At 38.8% G+C, this 21,311-nt stretch overlaps 1 protein-coding gene across 1 annotated transcript in view; it reads right to left on the minus strand.

Moving 5' to 3' along the window:
- Positions 1 to 2,199: 2,199 nt before the first annotated feature.
- The window catches only part of ABCB7 (ATP binding cassette subfamily B member 7), a 65,402-nt gene continuing 46,290 nt past the window's right edge, over positions 2,200 to 21,311 (minus strand). Inside the window, exons 9-16 of the mRNA XM_077827243.1 lie at positions 20,798 to 20,972; positions 18,832 to 18,989; positions 18,116 to 18,279; positions 17,819 to 17,948; positions 17,169 to 17,340; positions 8,151 to 8,254; positions 5,634 to 5,741; positions 2,200 to 2,928 (exon numbers count right to left, since the gene is read on the minus strand). Of these exons, the coding sequence (XP_077683369.1) occupies positions 2,710 to 2,928; positions 5,634 to 5,741; positions 8,151 to 8,254; positions 17,169 to 17,340; positions 17,819 to 17,948; positions 18,116 to 18,279; positions 18,832 to 18,989; positions 20,798 to 20,972 (1,230 nt within the window). The 3' untranslated portion in view covers positions 2,200 to 2,709. The remainder of the gene's footprint in view (positions 2,929 to 5,633; positions 5,742 to 8,150; positions 8,255 to 17,168; positions 17,341 to 17,818; positions 17,949 to 18,115; positions 18,280 to 18,831; positions 18,990 to 20,797; positions 20,973 to 21,311) is intronic.

Raw genomic sequence — 21,311 nt, forward strand, 5'->3', positions numbered from 1 at the left:
CCAATCTCCTACATTCCCCACCCTTGCCAAAACTGACGGCGGTGATGTGCAGTTTAGCAATAGCCACACCTCTGCTCCAAACCCTTTACCAAATTAACAAAATAAATTTCATGGTATTTGTTGGCTAAAAAGTTCACCCTTTCCTACAATGGCAATAACACTCAAAGTTCTGGAGTACTACGCAAAACTTTTTGCAATGGATTAAGATGCGTCAGCTTCATTACAGCGCTTACTTAGCTGCCAAAGCAGGTTTCCTGTATCATATACTCTAGCAAAGGAATTATTGGTTCGTTTCAGATACTTTCAATATAATGCTAGTGTTAGATCTGTTTTTAGGTAATGAACAAAGTATATAAGCCTGGTAATATGTGGGCAATTGTCCAGTCAGAAAAACTTGTCACCACAATTGAATTTACATAGTAATCACTAAAACATGTAAACATCAAGTAATGTGTCAAAGCAACGAAGGGGTTTAAGAAAATACTGAAATGTTATTAAATACAGCTTTTGTCCATAATTCAGTACATAGAGCAGTAGATATAAGTTATTTAATTTAAAAAAACTAGTTGCGTTATTTGAAGTCACATCATATATGAAAGGAAAAACATCTCAAAAGGGACTTATCAACCCTTTGCTAACTGTTTCTGGCCGTTGAGATTATTATATTGTTTGTCGTCTTTGTGCTGCTAAAACAAATTTAAAAAGGAGACATTCCATTAGGGAAAATAAAAGGGAGGCCCTAAATAGAAATAATTCTGAACTGTCACCACAGATTTCCATGATTTTACCTATCTTCTGCATTCCAAGGCTGAAGGTCATTCATCTTTGTATTTTGACACTCTCTTTACAGTAATTTTTAATTGAGCATATGTTACGTATTGGCACAGATTATTTTTCTCTTACATAAATTTTAACAGAGAGAATTAGACTAGCCAAAAAGGAAGAAACCAAAAGTGCAGCCTCCTTTAATTTTACATCTTTTTTGTAGCTAGCTTGATGACAGGTTCAGCTAAAATGAATGTTACAACACCAAAAAAAGTAAATAATTTACATTTGCAGCCACATTTTAATAAGTGTTCAGTAACTTTGGGTTCTTCAATTTCTGGGTGTCGACCTGGAGGCACCTACATGCCCAATTTTCTGAGGTAAAAAGGACCTGCAGCTCACATTAACTTCAAAAAAATCAAGCACAAGTTGGGCACCCAAAATGAGTGAAAACTGAAAATTCTGGCTTTGGTCTTGTCCTTTACCTTATTTTACTCATTTGGAAGAAGTTAATTTCCTGTTTTATTAGGAAGTGAATTCCTTAACGAATCTTTAAGGTGACCTGAAATATTTTGCTACCAAGACTTGAGTTTGACATCCAAGGTTCTCCTCCAACAATTAATAAATAACTAAGGGCTTATCTATACAGGGAAATTTACCAGCATAATTATACTATAAACTGGTAAAATGCCCCTTGTGGGTACATTTATTCTGCTAGGGACAGACGCTAAACCGGGAAAAAAAGTACTCCTATTCTGGAATAGCAGTGTCCATGCAGGGAGTTAGAGGAGGATGGAATTAGAATATTAAGGTGGAGTTATGCTGATAAGTTTCCCCTTGCAGATAAGCCCAAATAGATACAATCTTAGGGCCCAGTCCTGGGAGGTCTTGCAAGCTTTAGAGAGATTTAAGGTTTCTCAGAATGTCGTATGTTTTGGCCTTGGGTACAGAAACCTATATGGTTATTAGGACAATAGCCCTAAAGCTATTTTGGTTGATTTCTCATACAATCATGCAAAATGATAGAAATACCATTCTTTCACAAACTAGCCTTACTGAACTTTAATTGCTCCCTAGGACTATGAGTGAAATAAAGCAGGATGCAGTGGTCTTACAACATATTTCAAAGACCTTGAACTCTCTTCAAGGTTCAGAACCTTGAACTCTCTTCTTGGCAAGTAAGTAAAGGGTAAACTATATTTTATAATGTTTTGGATTACAACATTTATGTGATGTCAAATTATATTCTTTAATTAGAGATTTTAAATACTTCTTAAAAATACATATTACTTCCTCTTTAATGGGACAACTATGAAGTTTTCCAGAAAGGAAAATGCAGAGTTATTTTGAAGGAACAACTGAGCAGAGTTGTTCCAAATTTGAGTTTGCTACTAGAGGCTTTTTTTGCTTTGTTGTTCTTAAAAAGGAAACACGTTATTTCAAACCAGAGAATCATTTAATAACTAAGAACATCTTATTTTTTAGCATACAAATTCAAGTTAGCTGAATCACATTAAAAATATAAAACACCTTTATCAGCCATCAATGGTGGAAAATAAACAAAGAACAAGTCTGTTTACCGATTAATGATACAGTTCAAACAATTCCATCTTTGCCAGCTGAAATGATCTCGGTCACTTGACAAGTGATTGCCAGTAAAATGTATAAATGTCTGAAACTTCCATAAAAATACGCCTGGTTAATTAGCAATAAATTGAGAGTTTTTCAAAAGCTCTCATGCACCTCTTTAAATATTAGAGATTCTGACAGACGTCGAAATAAATCCTTTGGTTAAAGAAGTTATGCTGCGTTGAGATACCGTAAAAAAACAAAACCAACCAGGAAGTGTCTGAATCGTTTATGTTTCCAAATCACAGCTGTGCTTCAGTGCAGTCCTGTATTACCCTTTAACTGGCAGCAGAAATTTAATCCTGCATCACACGCTTAGCATGAACAGTTTCCACAGCCCTTCACACTGTTGATAATTTCCTCTTGTAGTTTCTTCCTTTCCTCTTCTTTGGACATATGGTTATTTCTTTCTTCCCATTTCTGGTTGATATTACTATTTAGTATTCTGCTGCTCTGTGTGTGCCACATCTCATAGTAGAGACTGCTGGGACTGGCAAGAAGATGTAAATGGCTACCACGCTCAGCAACTTTACCCTGTAAAATATATATACAGTTAGCGATTGAACGCTATCGGATCTTTAGATCGGGGTTCTCAAACTTCATTGCACCATGACCCCGCTCTGACAACAAAAATTACAACAAAAACATGACCACAAGGGGTGGGGGAGGGGTGGCAAAAAGTCTACGCCTGAGCCCTGCTGCCCCGGGCAGGAGGGCCAGAGCTGAAGCCAAAGGGCTTCAGCCCCACCACCCAGGGCTGAAGCCAAAGCCTGAGCCCCTCTGCCCAGCGCTGAAGCCCTTGAGTTTTGGCCCTGGGTGGTGGGGCTCAAGCTTTGGCCCGAGCCCCAGCAAGTTAACACCAGCCCTAGTGACCCCAATAAAACAGGGCTGCGACCAACTTTTGGGGTCTTGACCCACAGGTTGAGAACCGCTGCTCTAGAGTATGAAGGTGACAAAAGCATGGGCCAGACAGTTTCACAGTGTAGCTCAGAGAAATCCTCCTCTTTAGTAAGGAGGCAAAACCCACAGAGAGAGGCTCATTTAGAGGGAGCACTGTATGTATGGACTCAGTCTTCTCAGGCCACACTCCATGTTAAAGACAGAGAGCTGTAGTCTTCTCTGGGTTATGAAAATTAGGTGCAGACCTCAGGTCTCAGTTGGGCAAAGTTCACAGCTTGACTACATGAAAAACTGTACCAGTTTAAACTAAAGATACAATTTAAACTAGGTTTAGCACTATACATAAGAGCTAGGATTTATTATTAAATTAGTGCATATGCCATATGAACGCTCCAAAAATAAAAATATATCTGCCTTATCTTGACTTAGTTTAAATTGACTAGGAATAAATTTATGCTAAACTGAATTAAGCCATTATTAAACCAAAAATAAGAATGTCCACACAAGTATTTGCACAATTAAACCAAATTGTTTTAAAACCTGATTTAAGTTAAATTGGTGCAACCTCTGTGTTTTGAGACGGCCTCAGTTGCTCCTATGGTAGAAAGTTCAGTCACTCAAATTGTATTGGCAACTAAGTGTGTGTGCTCTCTGTGGGTCCAAAAGCTAAGCTCACTTATTAGACTGCATAATAAAAGCTACAAATGTGTTATTTTGATTATTGATTCATATAAGGAGAAAATACTAAACCCTGTGGTGTAATATTTACATCATGCAGCAAAAGGGTTATACAATTTTCCAGCTCCTTCTCCTTTCCTGATCCTTATTTAATTGGTTGCCATTATTGTACCCTGCACACAAGCAGGGTTTCATGAACCAGCCTGCCAGCAGGGAGTGATGCATCATGTTGCCTGACTGAGCACATCACTCAGTCTCTACTGAAACAGGAGCTTGGAAAAGCAAGACAACTGATGAACCTAAGCATCCCAGCTGTTCAGCTAACACTAATGAACTAGTTTAATTGTGTTTCTTTTTAAATCCAACAATTATACTATAATACAAAACACACTCTTACTGTGTTGTGCTACATCATATAATTCATGGATTGGCTCATTACATATGGTTATAAACCACAGTAAATGCTGCGTTAGGTCTGACTTTTTATAGAAAAGTAGGGGCACATGAATGTATGCTATTTAAATGTTTAGCAAAAGCAGCAAACAGCAGACAGGTGGGAAGTGAGTTTACTCCATTATCTAATTTTGTCTCTTCCATCTGAATCTCAGGGATATTGAGAAATACCATTAACTCACTTCAAAAGTTTCTTGTTTAAGAAATTCCAGCACAATCATTTAACATACCAAAGAAATATCTGTCTGTTTTCTTCTCGATATATACCATTTTAATATTTTAGTCACTGAAGATTTCAATGGATTCAAGTACATGAATAGCAAATAAAACAGATGAAGAGCACGCTACTAAATTTAACAAATTTAAGAAGATCCATAACCAGCAGACAAAACCTAAATCACTAATATCTACGGAGATATCGATTTTAAAAAGCTATTAAGTGATTTTTAGGGGCACTTTTATTTTAACTTGGTTACTCAGATTGTAACAGAGAGGAAGGTGGACATAGAATAGACAGAGTATGAGGTGATGGCTGAACAGTGATATTAATCAAATATTGAAAGAGTCTCTTTTTGGGGGTGGAGAAAAAGACAGAGGGAATAATTACAATTTTCTAGAGCTACCAGCCACAATAGAGTGGTGCTCAGATTTCTACCATAATTAGATGGAACAATCCTGCAACAATTTTATCTGCAGAAACACAGAGCTCACTGCTCTCTTTTCTATTGAAAGTGAGAAACAAGGGATGTATCTGAAAAATGGCCACTCTCACTGGGCAATGAAAATGAAATATAAATTGGGGGAACACATTAGGAATCCAACGTGAGAGAAATCCATAATAGAGGTAAATTGTACACCACTTAAACCAATACCAGATTGCCCAGTGAATAGGATTTACAGTAATCCACTTAAAACATTAGTAACTACATGTAGTTAAAAGAATTATACAAGCGCACTACAACATATAAAAACACAGACATACATATGTACAGATACACTAAATTTCTGTCATTGATAAGTTGTATTTGTTGCAAGAAAAATGACTATGTATGAGAAATTTGGGATAGATTTTTCAGACATGGTTCATGTCCAACAAAGGCAGTTCAGTTCTGTATACTCAGAAATAATTTATAGATTTCAAAAGCACACAGTCACTAAAACATGCACATCATGTCAAAGTTGAATTACACAGGGTGATACTCGCTCACCTGATCTAGGACAAGGATTTCATCTGCATCAACTACTGTTGACAATCTGTGAGCAATGAAAACAGTTGTTCTGTGCTTCACCAGGTCCCTCATGGCACTGAGAATGTTCTGCAAATTAAAAATGTACGTCTATATGTGTGCATTTAAGAGGAAATAAAATCAAGTCGTGTAACACTTCAAACAAAGTTTTAATGAATGCTGAAGAATGTCTTCGAAGCCCCAAATTGAAAAATATCTGGAACTATTTCTGGAAGAAGCAACACAATGCCTAGAATAAGACATCAGTAGCTCTGTGAAAATCCTCAAAGTGGAGCTTCACAGTGTGAAGGAAAGCCAAAGGAGGTTACACTTCTCTAGGAAATTTAAACATCTCAAGAGGGTAGAGGAAGGGAAGTGTTTGCTCACCTTCAGGAAAAAAAAAAAGTTTGTAGTATGACTGTACAAGAAACAGTGCTGATAGCTGTGGCATGTGCAGGTATAACGTTTTACTCTCCAAATCAACAAAAATTAAAGAACAGCTAAGACCGTCTACACGATGGAGATTTTACCAGTATAACTATGCCACGGGAGCCATGTTCACCTAACCTGCCACATATATGCAGCCGACGCTGATGAAAGGGGATTTTCCATTGGTGTAGGAACACCATCTCACCAAATAATGGTAGTTTGGTTGACAGAAGTATTAGGTTGACAGAAATATTCTCAATTGACATAGCTGCGTCTATGGGGGTTAGGTCAACACAGTTACGTCGATCAGGAGGTGTGGATTTTTCATACTGTGGATGAAGTAGCTACAACGACCTAATTTTTAAATGTAAACCCTGGCCTGTGTCAACAAGGAACACAAATATTCCCAAAACCACAACAGCCCAAGGAAATATTTACTATCTACAGCCAACCCCATCAAGTCAGAAGCAGTGTTTCCTTTTCCACCTTCACGAGCTGCATACCTCAGATGCAAAAGTATGATTTGAGGCTATGTCTACAATGCAATGAAAGACCTGCAGCGTGGCCACAGAGAGCCCAGGTTAACTGACGCAGGGTCCGAGACTAGGTGTCAGGGGTGTTTTACCACAGTGTAGACATACACAAGCTCTCTTAGGGTAACTACTACACAAGCTGGGATATGCATTTTGTTTTCTTTAAATAAAGCTAGCCTCTGTCAGAAAACATTGTGATTACAAGATATACATTTCTGGAAAGAACTCATTTTTATTTGCTGCCTTTAAAATGCAGCTGTGTTGTGCAAACATTCAGCTTTGTTTGGCAACCTTGCAATAATTATAGCAAAATGAGAGGAAAAAAACTAGTACTGTTCAGAAATCTTTGTCACAAATGATAAAAACACAAGTCCAGGGAAGTGGTCTACTTCAGACAGGGGGATCATTATTTGTATTATACACCATAAGCATGTACCAAGTGTACATTAAATGACTTCCCTACGTCTGTAAAATAAGCACAGTCTAGTGATCAGCGGTCAAAGTATGCCAAATAATCTACACAAGTGGAAACAATTTGCAAACTGCATTCTTTTAGCTCTAGTTTTAGAAAATGCAATTAGTTCATGAAATTACTGTTACTGCTGAGATTTTTGTATTTAGCACAAAGAGGTGGTTATGAAGTCTGATGCAGTTGCTGTGGTAATGTCATGACATCTGTGTCACAACATCCTGATATTTCACAGCCCTTTCTATGAAATGAATATAAATTAATACCAGCAGTGTAGGGTATGTGTACCTGACTTGCATCTCAGTATGATGCTCCGCAATGAATGAAAGGTTTTCTATTTTGCAGTATGTCACAATCATTTAAATAACCTATATTGTAATGAATGTTAAACAGCACCCAAATTCCTCTATTTAAAGTGGACTAGGCTTCAGACACCATGAGTACATTAGCAACTGCAACACTTTCAAATGGTGTCGGTTTACTGCTGCAACAGGATGTCATGCTGTAAAACAGGACAGTAGTTCAGATGTGGACCTGACATTGCTGGCTCTGGCTCCATGTAGGTTGGGAATCTCAAGGTACATCTGTGCTGCAATAAGAAGCCTGTGGCCTGGCTACGGCTGGCTGGGTCAGCTGACTTAGGTTCTGCAGGGCTCAGGCTCATGAGGCTATAAAATTGCAGTGCAGAGTTCGGGCTTGGGGTGGAGCCCAGGCTCTCAGACCCTGCGATGCGGGAGGGCCTCAGAGACCAGGCTTCCGCCCCAGGCCAAATGTCTACATCACAATTTTACAGTCCCGTGAGCACAAGCCAGAGTCAGCTGACCTGGGCTCTGAGTGCAGTGCCAGGTTTTTTTTTTTAATCTCAGTGTAGACATACCCTTAGTGTCTCAACTTTTGGCCTTCGGGGAAAGATTCTTTACTCTTCTCATTGACAATACTAAAGAATGGCATTAGAGTAGCTAGACAAAAAGCAAACATAACAAAATCTCTTCTGGGAGGAGACTGGAGGGCCAGCAAAGTTGGACAGAATGCAGCTGAAAAGGCTTTAGATTCTTTACCCTAATTTACCTCTTCTGTAATTGAATCTAAAGAGGATGTGGCTTCATCGTAGAGAATAATAGGAGGATTCTTTAAGATGGCTCTGGCAATAGCAACTCTTTGCTTTTCCCCTCCTGAGCAACAGAAAAAAAAAAAAGGTTACTTTTGCCTTGATCACCACAACATAGTATTCTAACACCTGTGATAAAGAGAGAGATTTACGAAGAGGATACATCTGAAGGCCTTTTTCATTCATCTTTGCCATGCAAACATTTCATATAAAAAGAAAGGGATTACAGCCACATTACAAGAAACCTCCACCCATTTTGCTCTTCAGAATCTTGAAACTTACCCGATAATTTTCACATGGGACTAAAGTCCATTTGAGGTTGAAATGACAATTGGAATGACTACACTTTTGGCTACCACCAGCAGCCATTTTCTGAATAGTGACACCAGATGTATTAGTCAAATGTAAGACTGATTTCAATTTTGAAATCAGAGTTAAAGCTGGACAGAAAGTAACCTTGCAAACACAATTTAGTGGGGGCAACAAAGTGCTCAAGTGTAAAAAGAGTGCCCAGTGGTACTTTGAAATAATACTTTGCTCTTATATGGCCCTTTTTATTTCACGTACAAATCTTAAAGTGTATTAAAAAGGAAACCAAGAATCATTATTCCCATTTTGCAGATGGGGAAACAGTTACAGAGAGGCAAAGTGACTAGTGCAAGATCAGACAGGTCAGTAACAGAACCAGGAATAGAACTCAATCTTTTGATTCCAGTTTGCAGGGTACTGAATTGGTTTCATGCTGCTTCTGACTCAGGACTAAACACTCGTACACAATGTTCCATGCCTGAAATAGCCTCCATCATCACATGAACCTTGCAGCATCACATGCTGCCACCAAATCTCTCTCACGACTCACTTCCGCTATTTGCCTTTACTCAGGTGCTCCCTAAAAATCCAATACGGTCATGTAAACATGATTCTTAAACTGAATGCAGCAGCCTGAAGTTCTTGCATACACAACACCTAACACCCCCCAATGAATGATCCCCTAAGCATCCTTTTTTCTACCTTGTGGTTCTGTTGTTCACTAATCCCCACTCCGACATTCTATACCATGGGGGCGCATCCTGGAACCCCCATATGTCTCATTTTTATATAATCGTGATCTTACATATAAAGCATGCCTTGTAAGGTCTCAGGGGAAAGGTTATCATATGCTGAAAGTCAGTTTTCTATACATATATGTGTATCGTTGGAGCATCAGAAGTGCTGTAAGTTGGGGAATCAGCTAGATATTAGCTCCCCAGAGGCAACAGCAAGGAAAGTAACCAACACCTGGGCGGGGTGTCAATCAACCCATCAACAACCATTGTCCAGCAAGGGAGCTACAATGCAATGAGAAAAGGAGTACTTGTGGCACCTTAGAGACTAACCAATTTATTTGAGCATGAGCTTTCGTGAGCTACAGCTCACTTCATCAGATATATCAGATGTATCTGATGAAGTGAGCTGTAGCTCACGAAAGCTCATGCTCAAATAAATTGGTTAGTCTCTAAGGTGCCACAAGTACTCCTTTTCTTTTTGCGAATACAGACTAACACGGCTGTTACTCTGAAACCTGTCACAATGCAATGACTCACCTGCATGGGGCCCACATCAGGGGAACTGCTCAACTTTGCCTGGAGACTCACCAACGTCACCCAGACATGCCTGGACTTGTGTTTTCCAAGCACATGGACTGAGGGTATAAAACCAAACACAGGAGGCTCATGCTGGGCCTTTTCTCCTTCACCCACCTATGCTACAAGCAACAAGGATACCTCTGAAGACTCCAACTGAGGGGACTGGCCCAGATTTCAAAGATGATATCTGTATATTAAAAGGACTGCAATATCCAGTGGGGTGAGAAAAATTGCTTAGTCTAGTTTTTCCCAGTCTAATAAGGTTCAGAGTTTAGACTGGGTGCTTATATTTTATTTCTTATGATGACTAACTCTTACTTTTTGCCTATCACTTAAAATCTATTTTTTGTAATCAATAAATTTGTTTTACTGTTTATCTTCACCAGTGAGTTTGTATGAAGTGTGTGGCAAATCTGCTCAGGTTTTTGAAAGGCTGGTGTAGATCCACTTTCCACTGATGAAGCGATGAACCAATTAATAAATTTGCACTGCTCATCTTGAGCAGTGCAAGACGGTGTACTCCTGCGGTACGGTGCTGGGGGGATTTGGCCCTGGTGTCTGTCTCTGTGTGATTTATGAATGGCTCTGGGAGCATTCATGAAGTCTAGCTGGGTGTGTGGGGCTCCACATGCTGGTGTACTGAGTGATCACAGCAGCTGGAAGGGTTTGCTGCTGGTCACTAGAAAGGCATTGTGAGAGACAGCCCAGGCTAGAGAGAGTTAAGGGGGCACAGTGGTCCCACAGTCCCAGGCTGCACCCCGGGAATCCTGTCACACTACCATCTTGTGTTGATATAACCCTTACTTATTGTGTAATCTGTGTATATAAGAATGTGGTTAAACTGAGCAATAAACAGAAGTTGCACTATTTGCCCAAGATGTTATTTTTACTTCTCTCTTTTAAGAAATATCTAGTATGAAGATTACTACTGTCTGTTAGAGCTGGTGCTTGAAAAGCATGCAGTGATCCTATAATCGGTGGCCTCCTCTTATGCAGTTGGTTTCCAGCATATACAGTTGCTTCATGTTTTTCTTTATGCACAATCCAGCAACTCAGTGTTCAGTGAATATTTTAAAATGCTTTTATATTTGCAATGCTTAATACTGTAGACAAATAAAAACCACGTTTATATCAATATTTAACATTGTAATTTATATTGCCTGCATAGGCTAAAACTGTTTTGATATCTGTTGTTCACTCTCTATGTAAACAGTTAATTTTACAATGTTTATTGTCCATTAAGCATTTTACTCAGGGCATTTAATGAATATAAAAGTTTCCATTTTAACAAACACTCTTCCCCACTGCACCTTTTATTTCAGCATTACAAAAGTGAGGAGAATCATCATGCAATATTTGTAATGTTTCCTTCGTCAGATTAAGATCTATAGACACAAACATACAATAGATAGATATTTCTTCTTGTTAAAGCTAATTTAGTGACACTAGAGAGATGTCAATTCACTGACTTGACTGAAAGTTGCCCACATTAAGCACAGGCTACTTAGTTACCCATTGTAAAAAAGTTTTAAACTCTCTAAATGTGCTGTTGGCTTGCTACAATTTACATCCCACAATTTTACAATGACCACCACTGGATTACTTGAACAAAAGGATCTTTTACTACAGCAAGTAAGCCATTTGCATACAGAATTCTAACTGTGTGCTCCACTCCACAGGATGAACATCTATGAGAACGAGGGCTCGTAATTACATTTGCCCAGATTTCTAATGAAAAGTGCTGCCACACGTTTTCTATCTGGAAGTCCATTATTTCTCTCCCTCCTCCATCGAAGCTTATTTTTAGTATCACCAGTAGGGTAGCCTACCTTTTTTTTTTTTTTTTTTTTACTGAAACATCCTCTGTTTATGAACAGTGGTCCCTCAAACTCAGTTTCTCCGATTGTTAAAATGAAATATGTGGATTTCAATGCAGCCCACTTAAAATACATAACGTACTCACCGTCTTCTCCCTAGTTTTCCCTTGCACCCTCTACTAGAATGCTTTGGGGGAAAAAAACCTCATGGGAAAGGATTGAGTATTTTCCCTCAGGAAATGTGAGGCTGAACTTCTTGTTTTAAGCTCTAATGAACTAAAGCAGATAAGCATTTGGGGAAGAGGGACTGGTTTCCATTTCACAATTCCAGAAAAAATATGAAACTTCAAAGTCATTATCACATTGATGGTACTCAAATGGAGTTGCTTCGTAAAGTCAGGGGTTTATCTATAAAAGTGAACTAGTGGCAACGTGCATCAAGTCCATTAAACAAACAGGATAACCGTTTCAGTAATAAGGGGTTTGTAGCACAACAGACGAAGTTTGGCATCACAACTTGCATTAAAACTGTAAATATAGCTCTAACTAGTAAAACATGTTATATCAGAATCCAGATGAAAGAGTTAGAAACATTAAAGCCCAAAATTGTCAACTAATTTTCAAATGCCTCTCTCTTTCAGGATTTCAATTTGAGAGATGTTGGGCCCTGAAAGGTGCTGAACACACACAACTTCAATAGAGTTCAATTCAATATGCCATTTGAAGCACCTAAAATTAGTGGGTATTTTTGAAAGTATTGGCTTAAGCCTCCCTGGCACCTTGATCATATGTAAAAGTTATGATACATGTTAACGACTACTGTCCACTTTCTCATAGTCATCTAATTTAGTGTCAGAAGTAAATGAGTAGGGAAACAGAGCTAGGGGAATACAACCAAGATGGAGCTACCATAAGGTGGGGTGCATAACTGGTTGGAAAACTGTTCCCAGAGAGTAATCATCAGTGGTTCACAGTCAAGATGGAAAGGGATATTGAGTGGTGTCCTGCAGGGATCAGTTCTGGGTTTGGTTCTGTTCAATATCTTCATCAATGATTTAGATAATAGCATAGAGTACAGTTATAAAGTTTGCAGATGATACCAAGCTGTGAGGGGTTTCAAGTGCTTTGGAGGATAGAATTAAAATTCAAAATGATCTGGACAAACTGGAGAAATGATCTGCACTGAAGTAAATAGGATGGAAGTCAATAAGGTCAAATGCAAAGTACTCCACTTAGGAAGGAACCATCAGTTGCACACGTATAAAATGGGAAATGACTGCCTACGAAGGAGTACTGCACAAAGGAATCTGGGGTCAGTGAATCACAAGCTAAATATAAGTCAACAGTGTAACGCTTCTGGGGAAAAAAAAGAAAAAAAAAAAGGAACATCATTCTGGGCTGTATTAGCAGGAGTGTTGTAAGCAAGACACAAGAAGTAATTCTTCTGCTCTCTCCTCTGTGCTGATTAGGACTCAACTGGAGTCCTGTGTCCACTTCTGGGCACCACATTTTAGAGAAGAGCAACAAAATGACTGAAGGTCAAGAAAACATGACCTATGAGGGAAGAGTGAAAAAACTGGGTTTGTTTAGTCTGGAGAAGAGACGACAGAGGGGACACGATAACAGTTTCAAGTACATAAAAAGCTGTTACAAGGAGGATGGAGAAAAATTGTTCTGCTTAACCTCTGAGGATAGGATGAAAAGCAATGGGCTTAAATTGCAACAAGGGCAGTTTAGGTTGGACAGCAGGAAAAACTTCCAAACGGTCAGGGTGGTTAAGCACTGGAATAAATTGCCTAGGGAGGTTGTGGAATCTCCATCATTGGAGATTTTTAAGAGCAGGTTACACAAACACTTGTCAGGGATGGTCAAGATAATACTTAGTCCTGCCATGAGTGCAGGAGACTGGACTAGATGACCTCTCAAGGTCCCTTCCAGTCCTACGATTTTATGATTCGAGCTGCTGTTCACTCCAATGTCAAAGGCACATCCCCAACTGCTTCTTTACCAACTAGAAAATTCAAATCACTCTGATTTTTATTGATACATGATTTTTCAAACACATTTTGTATTTCAACACCAAAGCCTTAAAAAAAACAAACCCACAATAAAAAAGACCAAATAATTATAATTTTAAAATTGCATTTTTTCACCGCAATGTAAGTGCTTCTTCCATAAAAACGTGTGTTGAGTGTGTAATCAAGATCACCATGGTGACAAAGTGTAAAATGGTGTAAATGTTTCCTCAACTTTCAAAAAAAGACTTCTGCCCAAGAGTCTCAAGGTCAGAAAGGCAAGAACTTCTCCACATAACTAATGGGAGGAGTGTGTTTCAAGACACAAAATTTGATTTTACAACAGCCATTTCTGATGGTGGGGCCATTGTTTGAAGTTGCAGGGTTTGAGATATTAGCAGTATTGGAGAAAACAGTGTAAGAATAAAGCCAGCTTGCATCCTGCAAGTCATACAGAATGTTACTGGCCAAAATGTTTTTATCCCTATCTGCTAGGTTCTACATCATTCTGTCTTGCTTATATCTCATCTTCCTCTACTCCCTCACTCAGCCCTTGGGCTATACAAATTCTGCTTCCCTTCAAGTGTCCACAAATGCCTTTATGCTTTCTCCTGCACCTGGAATGCCCTCCCCAACCCTCTATGCACACAGCCTCCATGTCATGCAATCACTCTTTTCTGATAACCCACTTCTCTCCACCTCTCCAGTAATGTCCTCACTTTTATGTTATTCTAATAAAGTTCTTTTTTAAAAAGGGAACAAAATTCTCCTTGTGAAATAAAGCAAATGCTCAAATATGCCAATTTTCAGACATTAACTTTAATCTTCTCATATATTTCATTTAAATTTCATCAAGTGGCTTTTAGTCATGGACAAAAGCACTTCTTTCTTTGGGAACTTTTAGATTACTGAGATAACAATATGGCTTTGAATAGATATTTTCTTTCAACATGCACTTTAAGAACAATGCACACCACCACTGCATACACTGGCATATGGATTTGGTCAGAAGCAGATGTTGCCTTACATCTTTGAAACCTATAACAGAAAATGGATTCAGGCACCTACGAGTTTTGTCATCACCACACCTTGCACTTTCCAGAATATCCACCAGCGAGGAAAATCAATTCCATTAGCAGAATAAGCGTGGGAGTACTTCATGAAATGGCTACCACATTCCACTTCCATGCAGCTATATATTATAAAATATTTGTAAGCACCATAAGAATACAGACTACTACGTAAAATGTAACATTTATTCTTGTTACGATTGTTCCATCCCGCAAGATAAACAATGATTTTAGTTTTGCATTATTCAACATGTACAATTCATAGGTTAATAATGTTGACAATGTCTTGAGCACAAATCTAACAGCTTATTTCCAAATAAAACTTTAGGTTTAAAAGATGGCTAAGGTTGAAACACTCAATTAAAAACACGTACGCATGCACACATACACCAATAAAACCACAAAATTCTACATCTTAAACCCCCCACATCCACCCACCCCAAAAGCCCTACAAACAAACAAGGTAAGGCATCCAGACATTTCCTAACAGCCATGCAATCAGTCATCCATCACTCGCTATCACCCACTTAACTCTGTCCCAGTAAGGATGCCAGCCTTCCACCCCCACTTTCCTCAAACATGCATATGTGTAATTTTACAGAACTGTGCAGAAGGGGCAGTGGTGGGAAGAGAGAGAAGATAGTCCGGTCTGACTGTGGTATGGAGGTGGAATTTTGGCAGGGTGATGCTGAAAGGCTGGCATCCCTACTGAGTTAAGGTTGTGGTACAATCTCTGTAGTATATGGTGGTTGTGCTGCTGGGTGAGGTGTGTGTCTCTGGGTGGAGCAGCACAGGGTATGTTACCTTTTAATTTCCTTGCTTTTTTAGACGTGGCAAAGAGTCCTGTGGCACCTTATAGACTAACAGACGTATTGGAGCATAAGCTTTCGTGGGTGAATACCCACTTCATCAGATGCATGCAGTGGAAATTTCCAGAGGAAGGTATAAATATGCAAGCAAAATCAGGATAGGGATAATGAGGTTTGTTCAATCAGGGAGGATGAGGCCCTCTTCTAGCAGTTGAGGTGTGAACACCAAGGGAGGAGAAACTGCTTTTGTAGTTGGCTAGCCCTTCACAGTCTTTGTGTAATCCTGAACTGATGGTGTCAAATTTGCAAATGAACTGAAGCTCAGCAGTTTCTCTTTGAAGTCTGATTCTGAAGTTTTTTTTGCTGCAGGATGGCTACCTTTAAATCTGCTATGTGTGTCCAGGGAGATTGAAGTGTTCTCCTACAGGTTTTTGTATATCGCCATTCCTAATATCTGATTTGTGTCCATTTATCCTTTTACGTAAGGACTGTCCAGTTTGGCCGATGTACATAGCAGAGGGGCGTTGCTGGCACATGATGGCGTATATTACATTGGTGGACGTGCAGGTGAATGAACCGGTGCTAGTGTGGCTGATCTGGTTAGGTCCTGTGATGGTGTCGCTGGTGTAGATATGTGGGCAGAGTTGGCATCGAGGTTTGTTGCATGGATTGGTTCCTGAGTTAGAGTTACTATGGTGCGGTGTGTCGGTGGTGGTGAGAATATGCTTCAGGTTGGCGGGTTGTCTGTGGGCGAGGACTGGCCTGCCTCCCAAGGCCTATGAAAGTAAGGGATCGTTATCCAGGATGGGTTGTAGATCACTGATGATGCGTTGGAAAGTTTTTAGCTGAGGACTGTATGTGATGGCCAGTGGAGTTCTGTTGGTTTCTTTCTTGGGCTTGGCTCGCAGCAGGAGGCTTCTGGAGCCAGACGTGTACCCATAAGTGCCAATACTTCTGTCAGTCTATAAGGTGCCACAGGACTTTTTACCGCTTTTGCAGATCCAAACTAACACGGCTACCCCTCGGATACTGGCTTTTCTAGGTTTTGTATTAGGTGTGTTATACAGCCAGTAACCTTAACTGACAGAATGCAATGCGTCATGTATTAATTTATATCGAATTCAAAATAGCAAGCTACCATAAAATTATAAAATCCCTTTTACTATGAAAAGGATCAATTTCCAATGTACTGTACTGAGATACCGCATAACAGAGCTCACTCAAAAAAAAAAAAAAAATGTAGTAGCTCCACATTTATATTTAAAAATCCAAACTTGGAAGGTCTACAACACTTGTGTAAACCTACAACACAACATAAGCAGCAACACACACCATCAAACCAAACACATCCGACATTCCAATTCTATTCATACATGTTCTTCTACGACCCCCACACACCATACTAGAAGGAAAAAAGTCTATGTAATTCTGACATTACTTAATGTCCCCTGAAAATATATTCCTTTAAATACCTTCGAGAATACAGAGATCTTGAGCCACTGGTTTTAATATTTAACTCTACACTTATTACATGCCAGCTAAGAACTTCAAATTAATGACATCTCGAGGTGATGTGTGAACTGTGTACATAGTTTGGAGCTAGTGAAAAGGGTGCAAAGAATGTACATCTTTATGGATTTACCTGAGAGCTTGAGTCCTCGTTCACCAACTTGTGTGTTGTACCCATTGGGCATTCGGGCAATAGAATCATGGATTCCTGCCAACTTTGCTACTGCATACACCTCTTCTGCTGATGCACCAATATTGCCATATAAGAGGTTGTAGTAGATGGTGTTATGGAATAGAACGGCATCCTACAATTGTAAAGCGTATTTTAAACATGAAAATATGATTGATACTTCATGGGTGCAAGTTGGAAAAAAAAACCCCAGTACAGATTAGCTTATACTCTTCCACTGTGCCCTTAAGGGAAAAATGTTTCTGGGAAAACGTAATTAGATGTTTCAATATCTTGAACAGATATAAAATATATTTTGAGTGAAATAATTAAGATCTTTATAATACATGCTCTAGTTTTACCATCTCACAACAAGTGTTAATGACTATGTAAAACATTGTGCAAGAAACCTCTTCATTTCCAGTAGTAATATCTCCTTGACGTTTCAAATATTAAAGTTATCAGGGTTCCTGAAATACTGAAGCAAGAGAGACTTTCAAATTAAGCCTGACAACACAACTGTGCGAACCTTGTCTTTCATTTGAACCAGAGCTTCTGAATATTAAAAGTTACACTATCAAGGACAACATCTGGGATATTATAAACCACTATACCTGAGGTACAACTCCTATAGCCTTTCTCAGGCTTTCCAAGCTGATGTCTTGTATATTCTGACCAGCAACATAAATGTTTCCTTTCTGGGGTTCAAAGAAGCGGAATAGTAATCTGACTATTGTGCTTTTTCTAAAATTGAGAGAAGGGTTGAAATAAAGGTTAAATTTTAGTTTAGCATTTGTAAAGCTCAATCAATATAAAAGTGTCACAGAAAAAAAAAATCGCCAAAGCAGAATAAAATCATATTTTCAAACTCCAATCAATGATGCAGAATTTGGCACAGTCCATTTACCCACCCTGACCCACTACCTCCTACAATGGCCACTTTCTTTCCTGCAGGGACTTCAAAAGACACTCCATTAAGGACTTTCTGCCCCTCAAGGTATTCAAAATACACGTTATCAAAGGCGATGGTAGCAGTCTGTGGTGTGATGTGCAGCGGTGGAGCCAGCTCTTTGTCCTATTAAAAAAAGAGTGCCACTTTACACACTGCCCAGAACGTATTTCAAACAGCTCAACAAGCTTAACAGTCAATTTCCTAATTCAAAAAGTGAAAGGCGGATGCTTTAGCTTTAACTAGTTAAAAATCATTTATTTCAGCCACACACGTGAAGATTGTGTTTCATTCCTCTCCTCCCCTGAAGGTCAAAAATTTCTCTTCTGATCATTCAGCTTCTAGTCAGCTTTTTTGCATAATAAATTCTGCATCATTAATTACAACTAAAAGACTTAAGAGCATGGTGGAAACACTAAAATAAAAAAATCTCAACACCAATACAGCTTCTCTGTGAAATAACATTCTCTCTTACCAAAAGGCTCTGCAAGTTAAAAGCAAAAGCTGTTCTACTAACTGCACTTAAACAGAATGAACAGAGCTTCCTTACACAGCATCTCCTTGTAAAACAGAAATTAGCTCTAAAAGGTAACAGAGGATGAAGCAAGAACATTGCCAGGAAAAAAAAATACCCTATTAATGCTGAAGTACTTGGTAACTTTTTTTTAAAGTACTTACTTTAATTCTTGTGTCTACACTGAGGAGTGTAAACAAGGTGTTCATATCTATGAGAGCTTGCCTAGTCTCTCTGTACACTGTTCCCAGAAAGTTAAGCGGTAGAGAAAGCTGGAATAGCAGTCCATTCACCATTACCAGATCCCCAACTGTCAAGTTCCCTTAAAACAAAGATAGGGGAGAGACAGCATTTATGTTAAGTATTTTACCAGGATGGCACATAAATAATTTAGGACTGTTAGTGTGAAATCCAGCATAGTCTGTGCTATACCACATTTACAACAGGACACAAGTGTTTAACAACACAAAAGAAAAATCATTCTTGGAGGAGCACACTTTGTCCAGTGAAGTGCCACAGTCGTCACTTATACTGATTTCATTAAGATATTAAATTATTTGGAAAAAGAAGCTGATAGCATAGTTATAAAATCACAGAAAATTCTAGACTGGGAGATGTTGCAAACGCCACTGTTTCTCTCTTTTCAATGAGTTCTAAAGGACCTTAAAAATATAGATAAGAAACAATCAGTGGAACCTAGATATAGGGGCATCATTTCATGGACCAGAGAGGGAACAGAAATTTTCTATGTGGCTCTTGTGAGACCACACCTAGGATACTGTGTGACACTATGAGGAACTCAGTACCAAATACTTTGAACAGGAAGATATTCAAAGGTCCAGCTGAAATGCATCCTAGAACACTCAAGGAGCTGACTGAGGAGATATCTGAGCCATTAACAATTATCTTTGAAAAGTCATGGAAGACTGAAGAGACTCCAGAAGACTGGAAAAGGCCAAATATAGTGCCAATCTATAAAAAGGGAAATAAGGACTATTACAGAATTACAAACCAGTCATCTTAACTTCTGTACCAGGAAAGATAATGGAACAAATAATTAAGCAATCAATTTGCAATCAATTTGCCTAGGGAGGTTGTGGAATCGTCATCATTGGAGATTAAGAGCAGGTTAGATAAACACCTGTCAGGAATGACCTAGATAATACTTTTAGTCCTGCTATGAGTGCAGGGGACTGGACTAGATGATCTCTCGAGGTCCCTTCCAGTCCTATGATTCTATGATTTTTCTATAAACTCAAATTGGAGGTCCAAGAAAAGATTTCTCCCTCCGCCCCTAAGTGTGAACTGCATTAACAGAGAATTAACATTTGAATTCATGGTCATAATTGTCAATGGAGCAATATTCTGACAATTAGATGGAAAGCTTCTGTTGCCCTGTAAACAACATAACAGAACAGGGTTTTCATACAGTTAGTACTCCAGATTGGGATTTTTTTTTAAATTACTGAATACTTGTATTTAACTTTAAGAATGTCACAGATGCAAGTGATTATTCACCTTCTAGAGTCAGTGAATTTGCAAGTATAATATGGTCTCCTCCTTTAAAGAGGAGAACCAGTTTCTAAAGCACAGGTCTCACTACCACGCACATACATGACAGAATGAAGATACAGTGGTATCAGATGAGAAGGCAAATGCTCACCCACTATCCCAGCAATAAAACAAACACTAGATATGTCCATGTCCAACAAAAAGAATTAAACAAAGTGGGATAAAAAGAATTAAAAAAAACCAAACCACTGTCATTGTGACGAAGTCAAAACCAAAAATGTGATAAAAAAATTGCATTTAGTTCAAAATGCCTGCAGTCCAGTAATACAGGTAAACATAAATTATCTTACGTTATCCTGCAGCCATGTTTATGTTGTTCTAGAATTTTGTTTTACTACTGGCAAGGATAGCTCAATTAGAGTGTTAGCTACATGAAAAAGAGAAAAACTAGAAGAAAATGTTACCAAAAAATAGAATGAAACATCCATCCCCAAAACAACAAGAATTCATAATTACAGTACCAGAAGCAGCAGTATCAGTCTTTCTAAAATACTTTAATCCAGTTCACTTATTAATGCAAAAGGGAACTTGCATTTTACTTAGAGTCAGGTCAATTACCTGCAATGATTCCCTGACTAGCAAGCACCATAATAGCTGTTAAGCCAACACTGAATATAGCGCTTTGCCCAAAGTTCAGCATAGCTAAGGTAGAGGTAGTCTTCAGTGAGGCATTTTCATAGGTCTTCAAAAATCCATCATATCGCTGGGCTTCATATTTTTCATTATTGAAATACTACAAGATAGATAAAGGTAGAAAGGTGTGACATTCTTAAAAATGTACTAGAGTCAGTGTACTTTAGCTAAACATAAGATTCATTGTAACATGTCACATCAGTCAAAAATTTATTCGATATCTACTCGGTGTGACATTAACTCTAATACCCAGAGACAGGTCCAAAAGGTGAGGATACAGAAGCCCAACCAGCAAGGGCCAAGGCCATGACCTGGTGAGAAGACCAGAGCCCACCTGGCATCTTCACCAGATTGCTGTTCCTGGACCTAGCTCAGGTGCTTCATCTTTTGTGTTGGTTGACCATCTTCTCTATCTGCCAGAACTTCCCTAATACTGTGA

This window comes from Eretmochelys imbricata, chromosome 9 (genome assembly GCF_965152235.1).
Source record: "Eretmochelys imbricata isolate rEreImb1 chromosome 9, rEreImb1.hap1, whole genome shotgun sequence".
NCBI lineage: Eukaryota > Metazoa > Chordata > Testudines > Cheloniidae > Eretmochelys > Eretmochelys imbricata.